We start from the raw sequence: 12,389 nt of genomic DNA on the forward strand, positions 1-12,389 counted from the left end.
TTATGACTCTACAATCAGATTTTCTAAAGGTTACAGCATATCCAAGATCACACAATTGACTTATGCTCAATAGATTATGCTTTAATCCATCAACTAAAAAGACACTATCAATGCAAGTTGAAAAATCTTTGCCAACCTTACCGATGGCAATTATTTTACCTTTACCATTATCTCCAAAAATGATAAATCCTCCATTATACTTGTTGAGTTTAATGAAGAAAGTATCCCTTCCAGTCATATGCCTTGAACATCCACTATCAAGATACCACATGTCTATTTTCTTTTTGGATGCAAGGCAAACCTGCATGTTCTTCAACTAATCTTAGGTATCCAAATCTATTTGGATCCTTTGATGTGAAATCTTCTTGGTTGCCCAAGAACATTAAAATCATGAACAACTTTATATAATTTACTATCATTACCAAAAGACCTAAGAAAGATGAAGCATTGAGGAGGATCATGACCATTTCTATTGCACTTGTAGCACTGATTCTTGCTTACTGATTTTTGAGGTTTGCTGAATCCTTTTGGTTTGAAAAGCTTGGAAGAGAAGGCTTCAGACTTTTTAAAGTTATGTTTGAAAACAACCTTATCTTCCTCTATGAATCCAAGTCCAGATTTTTTAGACCCAAACATTTGACTAGCAAGTAGTTTGTTCAGATTTTGAGAACCTTGAACAAACTTTGCTAAGTCTTCATTCAAATTTTTTATTTGTTCATTCAGCTTTTTGTTTTCAGAAATCAAATCAGTGGAAGCAGTAACTTCATGCTTGAGTTTGAATTTCTCTCATTCAGCTCGCAAGGCATTATTTTCTTCTTTCAAAAATTTTTCATTACCAGTTTCCTTAGCCTTAATCTTTTTCAAAAGAAGATCATTTTCTATCCTCAATGCCTCATTTTCTTTCTTACATTTTGAATACTTATCCAAAAGTTTCTTAGAGTTCACAGAAATATCTTTGATAATGTAGTGCAGTTCATTAATAGATAAGTCAGAGAAATCTACCTCATCTTCATCATTATGATCTGCCATCAGACACAGTTGAGCTTCTTGATATGAGCTTTCTGAGCTGGTATCATTTTCCAAGTCCTCCCATGTTGCCATCATCACCTTCTTTTTGTCTTTCTTGGATTTTTCGTCTTTCTTAAGTTGAGGGCAATCTGACTTGAAGTGACCGGGTTCCTTGCAGTGATGGCATTTGAACTTGACTTGATCTTTCTTGACGTCTTTGGATGAAGAGCTTCCTTTGCTTTTGCTTTTGTGTCTCAGTAGTCTTCTCATTTTTCTTGCAAAGAGCACCATTTTTTCGTCTAAGAAACTGTCATCAGATTCTTCTCCTTGGGCTGTTATTCTTGATTTTAGTGCTATACTTTTCTTTTTGTCATCTTTGTCTTGAGACATGTGAGTGGTTTCATAGGCCAGCAGCTTGCCTCTTAGCTCATCATAGGTGATTTTGATCAAATCATTCCTTTCAGAGATGGTTGTGCTTTTCACTTTCCACTTCTTAGTAAGACTTCTCAGGATCTTTCTTACTAGAGTTTCTTCAGAGTAGTTCTTTCCCATGGCGTCCAGATTGTTGATGATTATTGAGAACTTTTCGAACATTTGATCGATGCTCTCATCCTCCTTCATACTGAACATTTCATACTCCTTCATCAGCATGTCAATTCTGGTTTCCCTTACTTGATTAGTTCCTTCATGAGTGAGTCTGAGCTTGTCCCATATTTTTTTTGTGATTTTGTACCTTGACACTTTTCTGAACTCTTCGAAACTGAATGTGCAGTGCATCAGGTTGATTACCTTGGCATTGAGTTCAACATTCTTCTTTTCTTCATCTGTCCATTCACTGTCTTCCTTTGCCACAACTTCTCCATCAGCATTCTGTTTAGTGGGAATGTCTGGACCGTTGAGAATAATTTTTCAGATGTTGTAGTCGATTGACTGCATGAAAATTCTCATTCTCTCCTTCCAGTAAGAGTAGTTGCTGCCATTGAAGTAGGGAGGTCTATTATTAGACTGCCCTTCAGTGAGAGTGAAAGCCACGATGTTGGGACTCATGTTGTTGGCCATAGATCTTTGCTCCAAGCTGTGAAGCTTGATACCTTGAGACCTTGCTCTGGATACCAATTGATGGTTCTAGTTGAACTTGAGAAGGGGGGTTGAATCAAGTTGGCTTAAAACTTAAAGTTTCAAACTCTGTTTATGCTGTCACTTGAATTGCAGGAGATTATTTGAAATTATCTCATACGCAGAACTAGAAAAGAGTAGGGAAGAGAAGATGAAGACCAGCATGTATCCTGGTTCGGATTCTTTGTACAATGAATCCTACGTCCAGTCTCCACCACAAACCATGGTGGAATTTTCACTATAATTCTCAGGTTACATACACCAATACTATTGAATTACTCCCTAATTCAACTGGTATCTACCCCTAAGCTTTCTTCACCAAAGCTTATCAACCCCAAAGTGCTGTCCCAACTTGGAAGGGGAATCTATACAGATTCAATCTCACCAAGTGCTAACCCAACTTGGCAAGGGAAACTAATCCTAGTTCATACAGCCAAATTACATCAGAAATCTGTGGCTATTTTGCATTACTCTTGCCTTTTCTCTCTTGGCTTTTGAACCTCACATAATTGCCTTTTCTTAAAACAGAAAATAACGCAAGACAGCCATAACACAAAGATCAGAATTAAGCTTGAGTAGAAGAAAAAGATTCCAGCTCAATGTATGAGATGCTGCTCTGTTTGTATGCTCTCTTTTTCTTGACTTGAAATAGTGGAGTGAAACTTGTTATATATCTTCAACTTGGTTTCATTGTAGCTTCATCCTTTTGTTTGTCCTTGCTGCCCGTTGGAGCTGGCACAGCTAGCAAGCTGTCCTTCTTCATCATGCTCCACTACCCCTGCTGCTGGAGGAGCTCGTCCACCACCTCTGTGGTCCTTTTCCTTGCTTTCTTCCTTGGCATGCTCTCCTTTTTTATCCTGCTCCATGATCTCTGCCATACGAGGAGCTTCACCCACTACCTCTGCTGCTTGGCAAGTTTGTGTTTTGCCCTCCCATTACTGAAATTTGCTTTACTGTTTGTCCTTGGAGAGGTGGGAGTATACTAGCTGTCCTTGGTGTGTTGTTTCATCCTTTTTCTTCCAGCTGTCCTATTTTGCTCATGATGTAGACAGATGCCCTTTTTCTCTTTGCAAACACATAGCCATTAATTGATGAACGGTGCTATGAGGAATATTAGTTCTTTACATGGTTGAAGCTTGCTAGACTTGGGCTGAAAAACTGATTAATGGGCCTGCCACAATAAAGCACACATTAAACAATATTGGGCTTTCAACCCAAATAAATGTTTGTCATCATAAGTTAACCCAAAATCAAACCAAACTTAATAGAGAAGAAGAAGAAGAAGAAGAAGAAGAAGAAGAAGAAGAAGAAGAAGAAGAAGAAGAAGAAGAAGAAGAAGAAGAAGAAGCGAACCAGTGAAAAAGGGACATTTTTGTCCTTTAAAAAATTATTAAAAAGGACGATTTCAATACCAAATAAAACGTTGGGGACGATTTTAAATCCAAAATAACGTTGAGAACGAATTTGATTTTGACCCTAAATTTTAGGGACCAAAATAGTACTTATCCCTGTTTTTTGGTATCTATATATTTGTATATAAGTTTTAACTCATTTTTAATATGTATTCTATACAAGTGAATAATTTACATTGATAGCTGATTACACATAACATGATTAATAAAAAATTATGTAGATATTATAGTTTGGTTTTTTTTTTTTTTGTCAAAATAGATTAGATACCTCTCAGTTTTAGACATTATAACATCACAATACTCAAGTATATTATACACTCACGTATACATTGATCTTGTCTAAGTCTCAAATGCACTTGATAAACGACAAAAAATTTCACCAAATTTTTTTTGGACATATAACTCTTACGCACTCTAACATCTATTATATATTACTAATTTTATAATTAAAATATGACATATGACACTTTTTTATTATAATTGAATTATTTTTTTTTTCAAAATCAAGGAGTCCTCTTCTTCCCTCTCTTTTTTTCTTTAATCTTTTTTCTTTCTCCACTTTCTCAACCTCTCTTGTACATCATTATTAATTAGTAATTACTAATTTGACAATCAAAATATATCACATAATAATTTTTATTATAATTAAAATTAAAATCTGTTAAATATTATTAAGTTGACAATCAAAATTTATTACATAATATTCTACATCATTGCAACTAAAATATTTTTTTTTAAAATTAAAGTATTTTTTCTTTTCTCTACTCATTCTATTTCTCTTAATTTTTTAATTTGTGTCACAATTTCTAAAATTTTTTATCAAAATATTATTATTTTTAAATTATTTATTCACATGCTACTACTTTGCTATAGTGACATTATTTTTTTATTCATTTGATAAAATTTTTAATAAAAATTAAATAGAGATACAATTTATTCAAAAAATTTATAATTTTATAATATTATTACGCGTAAAACTATTAGTATGTATTTTTTTTTGGGCCTTGTGTGAGACTAACCTTTTGTCTAGTAATTTTGTATGTTGGGCTAACTGGGTTTGTCTAGTTGATTAAATATGGGACTGGCCCATTTGTTTAGAAATTACATTAAAAACTTTCATTGATGTGGTAGAGGTATTGCACCAATGGCCAATATATTAGCTTCATAGAAGTCACATTCTAGGTTCGAATCCCAGCTATGGTTGGTTAGTGATGAAACATTGAAACCTTTAGTATATGTGATTTTTTTTTTTTTGTCATTTAGTATGTGTGAGTCTGTGAGTGGATATGACCAAAAAAGAAAAAAAAGGTTTTTGATAATTCTTATAGCCCTTTGCCTTTTTATTTAGAAATTATATTGAAAACTTTGTTTGGTGATTGTTGTAGCCCTTTGCTTTTTATTTAGATAGAATAATGTTAGAGAATATTTTTTATAGTTAATATTAATTAATTTTTTTAAAATGATTTTATTTATCTTAAATTTTAGCCTCTAAATCATATCATTAACTATGCATCTTAAATTATAAATCATAAATCTTAAAGTTGACTAGTATTAATTAATTAAAAATTAGTTTTTTATATTTTTATTTAGAAATTATATTGAAAACTTCATTTGGTAATTGTTATAGCCTTTGATTCTTATTTAGAAATTATATTCAAAACTTTGTTTGGTAATCGTATTGATTAAGTATTTTGCTTCCAAGTAAAGAAAAAAAAGGAAGTAATTTGCCTCAATAAATATTGTCATGTTATATTAATTGCTTTAAATTGTAGGCAGTATTAAAAGTATGAGTAATGCAATGCTAGTGATGAACTTAAAGGCTACATTTGTTTAGCCACATAAAATACTGAGATAAAAATATAAACATACAAAATTATAATTGACAGATAAAATATAAGTAAAAATATTATGTCAAAAAATATTGAATTAATATATTTTGTATTTTTTTAAACAAAAACAATAATTTATTTTTTATTATTTTTATTAATTTTTCATAATTATATTTGTTATTATTATATTTTTTTAACTTTTTATATAAAAAAATAATAAATTAATTTTTTATTATTTATTCTAACTTATCACAAAAAAATATAAAAATATTAATTTTTATATGTCATGTTCTCAAATCTTGTCTTATCTAGTTTTTAAAAATTAAAACCAAATGCAGTAAAAAACTCAAAGCTCACCATACAACCTTCGTCTTCTTTTTTTCGGTCATAAACCTCCTTCTCAGAGGCCCATTCTAACATTGAGAGCTGGCCCATACAGGCCCATTACGAGGTCTCGTTCTCTCCCACGAGAGGGACAGAGAGACAGAGAGACATGCATCTCACAATGTTGAATTCTTGAAGCAGACTTGGCAAGTTGTTCATCAAGTCTACCCATATGTTTCTTCCTCTTCGCAATTCCCGATTCCCCAATAAATATTTATTTCTTCCAATCGAAATCTCCAATCCCTAAATAACAACAAAACCCCCCATTTCCCCCCTTCTTTATAAACCTCAAGCTCCAATTTTGTTTTTCCCTTTTTTCTATTTTTTTTTTAAATAGAGTTTTCAAGCACCCCATTGAATTTTTTCCCGGGAAACTAGAATCTGAGTAATTCTCCTTTCTACTGTGTTTTCATATCTTTTTAATCAAGGGTTTCGCCTTGAAGCTGTTTGATAATAAATCACAATGGGAAGACACGTGTTACTTTCACTTCTGTTGTTGTTGTTCCTTGTTTTTGATCCCTCTGATGCTTCCTTCGCTGGGGAACACAGAAATTTGGCGAATTCGGATGCAGAAGATGGTAACAAAACTGCGAAACCGGTGAGTTTTTTGGTTTTGTGCCCGTGTGTGTGTTTTGTGATGATATTTTTTAGCTTCGAATTGTGTTCCATTTTCCTCTTACTAGTGTTTGAATAAAGTTCTCTTCTTTAGGACCCTCCGTTGCCAAATAAGGAGAATTCAGATCCAAACCCTGTTGGTGGTGGAACAAAGAAGAACGAAAAGGAATCACCTTCCACCAATGCTAATAAAGCACCCGAAACGGGTGCAAAGGATTCCAATGGTAGTGATAACAGTAGTAAAACTAGTTCCGCAGCTCCGGCGCCTTTGCCCAAAGTGAAGGGTTCAAATGATCCTCAAAAGGAGAACAATAATACAGCTTCTCTAGCTGATAATAATGATGTTAAGGTCAATGAAGAAGGTGGTGCCAAGGGAAATGAAAAAGGCGATGGCAATGGAAACATAAAAGAGGGTGGTAAGGATAATGGAAATGAGGGTGGCAATGGCAAGGGAGAAGAGGGTAGCAAGGGTAATGGAGAACAAAGTGACAAGGGTAATGTTGGGCAAGGTGATAAGGGTAATGGAAAAGATGGTGGCAAGAGTAATGAAGAACAGGGTCACGCTGGTGATGGTGGCAAGAGTAACGTAGAACAAGGTGACGGGGGTAAGGGAAAAGATGTTGGCAAGGATAATGGAGAAAAAAGTGACAAGGGCAATGGAAAAGATGGTGACAAAGTTAAGGAAAATGATGGGGGTGACAAGGGTAATCAAGAAGAGAATAAGGGAAATGAGAGCAAAACTTATTCACAATCTACCACCACTGAGTCTTGTCGTGATCTGGGGAAGTGCACGGACAAAGGAGGCATGGTTGGTTGCATTTCCAAATTAGGTATTCATCTGGCTTTTGATCTTTTCATTAACTCTTACCAATCTTTGATGTCTTTATATTGGTTTTAATGTATGATGCAGTTGTTTTTTATTGTTCATTGTGTTAACTACTAACTGTTAGTCTAGGGTTAAGAGGATATACACCTTAAATAGAAAGTGATATAGAAAGAAAGAGTAATTTCCTTCTATAGAAAAGTTCTGCTTATTTTGAGGAAAGCTATATTAAACTGCTAGCCTGACTGGTTATTGTCAATGATATACACTGCTAAAACTTAACGGGGTGAAGTATAGGCAATGTAATGTGTAAGTCAACTCTACCTTGTGGAATTTAATTCTAATGGAAGAAGTGATCAAACTCCGAATTACTTGGTTCTAGAGGCTTGGTAACATATGAATCCATTAGATGAAGGCTCATGAAATGCTCAATAGATACAAAAGGTAAATGTAATTGAAAAGTAAATGTTGCTAATAAAGTCACCCACTTTGTGGTCATAAATTGGAAAAATTATTGGACAATATATTTGGTGGATTGGCGTTGACTTTTGGAATCATAAATCATTGTATGAGAAACAACTCAAAGGTTGCTTGAAGAGCTGTGTATTTGAATGCAAAGCTCTTGATTATACTTTCAGAACACACTAGTTTTCAACTTTAATACAAGAAAATGGAAGCTAAATTTCAATTATTTGCTGTTCTTTTAGGGAAAATTTTGGAAAATAATGACTTGAACTTGAAGATCACAAAGATGTATGTAGTATGCTGAAATCCCAAAACCAAACTTTTGAATTTAACAGTGTTTCAAATTTCTCAACTGATTTTCCAAAAGTTCCTGTGTTATTTCCCTCACTGATTCAGAAGTTTAGTCTTTTTAAGTTTCCATTAAATGTGCAGACTTTGATGTGTATTTATGACAAACTCAGATTCTCATGGTCTAGTGTCTGGCAAGTTTAAACCTATGCAAAATTTAAATTGTTCTGAATAATTCTTAGTTTGTCTAAAAAGATTTTTTGAACTAATTCAATATAGAGCTTTGTTCTGTATGTCGAGTTTCGGGTGTTTAGGGAAAGGGAATAGAGTTAAGGAAACTTGTAACTAAGATAAACTCATAAGTATAAAACCAACTCTATTATATTTGATATGAGATTTAACTAGTTAGTTTGGATATGGAAGCTGACTAATGTGACTATGAAAGATCAAAATCTGGTATTGCGAAATTGAAATTGCCTGAAACAACATTTAAAAAAGTGGTGCAATTGTTCCAAGTTTTTCATCTCTTTGTTGCACACATCCCCTTCTTTCCCTCCATGACCTAACCATAATACCTATTGCATGTAGTCTAGTGGATCCACCATTTGTTAAAGAATTTAGATCATGTAACCTCTAAATAAACTTCAGAAAGTTGCAAGAAAGGAATTCTTGCTAAAAATATTTGCAGTTTAAGAATAATTCACAGGTCAACCTTGTTAACAGTTTTCAAAATAATAATTAACACGTGACCATTGTTGGCTATTAACCAGTTGGTTTCTAAATTGTAAACTGGAATTATAAGAAAATAAAATACAAATACAAATGAACTCATCTAAGTGGTGGATCTTGCTCATGAACTAGGACAAATTTTCTCCCAAGAGGTCTAATAAGGGTTAGTAGATACGTATGATCCCATTCACCTTTATTTTGGAAATTATTGTGTATGACACGAGGATTGCTAAATTTGCTAATTGCTAGTACTAGTTTTACCTGTGTTTAATCAGTCTATCTGATCTACTTGCTTTTGGAACTATAACCATTAGGGTTTCTGTGAATTTGTGGCCTTTTGGTCCTTGATCAGGATGTGATGAAACAGAGCAAGCAATGGTGCTGCATACACCACTAAAATTTAGATGTTATTCATTTATAGGAGATTCTTTCATAACAGGAATGGTGCTTTTCGTTTTCTTTTTCAAATGATATGTTTTCCTTGATAATAACAAGAATGTGAATTGTTTTCAAAATTTTGGATTTTTGAGTAGTAAATGACTAAATGGTAAAGATAAGAGAGGGTTTTTGTTTTTTTTTTGGGGGGGGGGGGGGGGGGAGGGGGGGGAGGTATAGGTTTTTTTTTGGGCCATGTTCTTCACATGATTTAAAAAACAGAAAACAACGTGAAAAATCTGTGTCATTGTTGAATAAAAGGAAAATTTTCATCTGGGCAAAAAACTGAACAAATAAAAAAACACCTGTTATTAAGCCTTAACGGGTACCTTCATCGCATGAAAGCGAAGATTACTAAAGAAGCCTCCTTATATATACTCCCTGCATTTCATATTTGATTTGTCATGTTAACTTTCTGGCACATTTATAAATATTAAAATATCTCTATTTATCTAGAAACATGAATTTATAAATGTAACAGCAAGTTATAATGACTTATCGATATGGAATGCAAGGAGTAATTCAAAAGGTTTCATTCAATTACCTTTGGTATTGTAGTATTGGTTTCATAAAATTCAACAATATAAATTCATTTGCATTTATGTTCCTCGGAAAAATTACCAGATCCAAGATATGTGGTTGTTCTCCTTCATAATGGAGGATCTGACACCATCAAAGTGAAGCTTAATGAAGGTAATGTTGAAGGCATTGAAGTCGGCATACAGAAAACAGTGAAGGTACTAATCATCTAGTCAATTTTTATCTTGAGCCGGCTTATCTTTTCCTTCATATTGATGTTTTTATTTATTTTTCAAGGTGCGTTTTTCATCTTTATACTCCTTCCCACTCCAATATGAATCATAGCTGGAACTCATTGTAATAAAACATGGTATATTAACAATATTCTGCAAACATTTGTTTTGGCATATTTTGGAAAAAAGACGTGGTTCGTGTTAGGGAAACTGATTGTTAAATAGTTTATGGCATGGATCAAATATGGAAAACTGATTTATGATTGGGCATTGTGGTGTAATATGATCAATGTAGCCATTCCTCTACTTAGTGAAACAAGGCTTAGTTGTTGTTAAATAGATTATTATTTGAATCAAGGTCATCATTTGCAGAACTCCGTAGGTTATGAAATTGCAGAATATTATGATTCATTCGGATGCAGAGTTATTAAATTATGGATTATAGTGGAATCAGTGACCGTTACTCTATTTATCTTAGGGGTAAGGAAGAGAAACAAGGTTGTCTAGGAACATTGAAGAACAAGAACTAAAGAAAAAAGTTTTGATGTTTTTAACCATTCCAAATTTACAGTCTTCTTAAAACTTTGTTAGTATTATTGGTGCTGCCTGTGAAGCTTAATTTTCAATAAATCACAGTCAAAATTCCATTTGTTTTCCTTATTTCCGATACTGTAACCATCAAGAATTTAACCATTTCCTTTATTTTGCATTTCATTCTGTTCAATCCACCAAACTTATTATTACCCTCCTGAGCTACTGAAATTATTGAATTCAATTCTTCTGTAAATGATTTCTGATTAAATGCTTGTTTAAATCCACTGATGGTAAGAAACCAATTAATGTACAAACTTTATTATAAGTAAGCCTTAAATTAGTAAGTTGATAATGGCATTCTCCTCCAAAGTCGTCTTCAAAAGTTAATCCTGAGGCACACTAACAAATCCCGGTGGATATGCCACCACATCTCAACATCTTTAGAATAAATTTATGACTAGAAACTCTTCACTGCTTTCTTGATTAAGTGTAAGATTTGCATTTCTCTTACTATTTGCAATTTGCTCTCCGTTGTCAGGTTAACATTACACTAGCTACTAATGGAAGAACCCAACTGACTTTCAATGCTGGAAAAGGAGATTGTGTGCTTCTGCTTCATATGGGTATTCCTAAACCCAAAGGGGATTTTCCTATTCACTTTCCTTCTCGTGATAAAATTTTAACACCAGTCAACGGCGCTTATTTTCTCATAGTGGCAGTAGTAGTTCTTGGAGGGACATGGGGTTGCTGCAAATTCGGGAAGAAGCGACGTGGCGAGGTCCCATACCAAGAGCTTGAAATGGCAATGCCTGAGACTGTTGCAGCCGCAGCCAATGACATTGAATCTGCTGAAGGTTGGGATCAGGTCTGGGATGATGATTGGGATGACGATGTGGCAGTGAAGTCGCCGGGCACGCGTCATGTGGGCAGCATCTCGGCGAATGGCCTTACTGCTAGATCATCAAACAAAGATGGATGGGAAGATAATTGGGATGATTAATTAGTTTTTAGCAGCATGCAAAAGACAACTAGAGGAGAGGGATATGAACATCAAAGTGTGATAGGAGGAGGGTGGATGCAGAAAACAAAGGTGAAAGTAACATTTGAGTTGTAGGGTAAGATTCAGGATTGACAAATATGATTGATGGGGACTTAACTTTGATGCATGTCAAAGCAAAGGGACGGCAAAAAAGGAAAGTGTGTGTAACAGTTTTTTACACATTGGATTGTTAATATTGGAAGTGTAGTAGTGAATACCCTGTGGCCTACTAGAGAGACAAAAGGAATCTGTAAATCAAATTATAGGAGGTAAAGAATATTTTTGTTCCCTTTATAAAATCCATACATATCTCTATACCTTTTTTGTGAACTCATGCAAACAATGTAAGTTAAAAACTGTTTTTTTGGGTTACTTTTGGAGATCAGGTTTCTCTATTCACAGGTGTTTGGAGTAAAATATCAAATATGTAGTAGTGGATATTGTTAGAATCTGCATTGAATGTGTGCTCTAAGAGCATACAATACCTAGGGGTGAATGATGGTAAAATGGTGAGTAAATAGTCATTTTTCACCCGGAAAAAATTACAATTTTGATAAAATAGAATTCAAAGATGCAAGTGACAAAATGACTTTCAAAGATATGTTTTATTTGACAAAATAAATCAAATATATATAAGTATACAAGTAATTGACTAAATATTTGGTTCAGTTTGTCAAACTGAACATATAATTTTGGTGGGATGGGGGTCATTTTATTATTATATCTTTTAAAGTTTGTTTTGTCAAAATTATAATCTTTCAAGGATGAAACTGGTTATTTATTCTTAGTATATAGTTGGATATTTTGCACTTTATTCCTTACCAATGTACCCTATCTTGGTTCGTGGCTTAAAGATTAGTAAACGGATGATAGATCTTTGGTTCATCCAAGTTAAAGATTTTCAAGTTATCATTTGAAAATTCCCATCCTTTGTGAATGGGATTCCACTAAACATTACCC

General features: G+C 33.6%; 1 protein-coding gene across 1 annotated transcript; it reads left to right on the forward strand.

The window, feature by feature from the left end:
* The first annotated feature begins 5,842 nt into the window (after positions 1–5,842).
* On the forward strand, positions 5,843–11,801 carry LOC107639579 (uncharacterized). Its single transcript, XM_016343120.3, has 4 exons — positions 5,843–6,347; positions 6,459–7,194; positions 9,729–9,841; positions 10,929–11,801. The coding sequence occupies exons 1-4, from the start codon at positions 6,213–6,215 to the stop codon at positions 11,388–11,390; spliced, it is 1,446 nt and encodes a 481-aa protein (XP_016198606.1). The 5' UTR covers positions 5,843–6,212; the 3' UTR covers positions 11,391–11,801.
* The last annotated feature ends 588 nt before the right edge of the window (positions 11,802–12,389 follow it).

The sequence above is a fragment of the Arachis ipaensis genome, chromosome B4 (assembly GCF_059453495.1).
Source record: "Arachis ipaensis isolate K30076 ecotype BB chromosome B4, ASM5945349v1, whole genome shotgun sequence".
Taxonomy (NCBI): domain Eukaryota; kingdom Viridiplantae; phylum Streptophyta; class Magnoliopsida; order Fabales; family Fabaceae; genus Arachis; species Arachis ipaensis.

What these genes read in the sequence shown, in the direction of transcription:
- LOC107639579 (XM_016343120.3), top strand. Translation starts at nt 6,213, where the DNA reads ATGGGAAGACACGTGTTACTTTCACTTCTGTTGTTGTTGTTCCTTGTT. An exon ending in GTAACAAAACTGCGAAACCG is followed by an intron (nt 6,348 to 6,458) that starts GTGAGTTTTTTG and finishes TCTCTTCTTTAG; the next exon opens with GACCCTCCGTTGCCAAATAA. An exon ending in TGGTTGCATTTCCAAATTAG is followed by an intron (nt 7,195 to 9,728) that starts GTATTCATCTGG and finishes AAAAATTACCAG; the next exon opens with ATCCAAGATATGTGGTTGTT.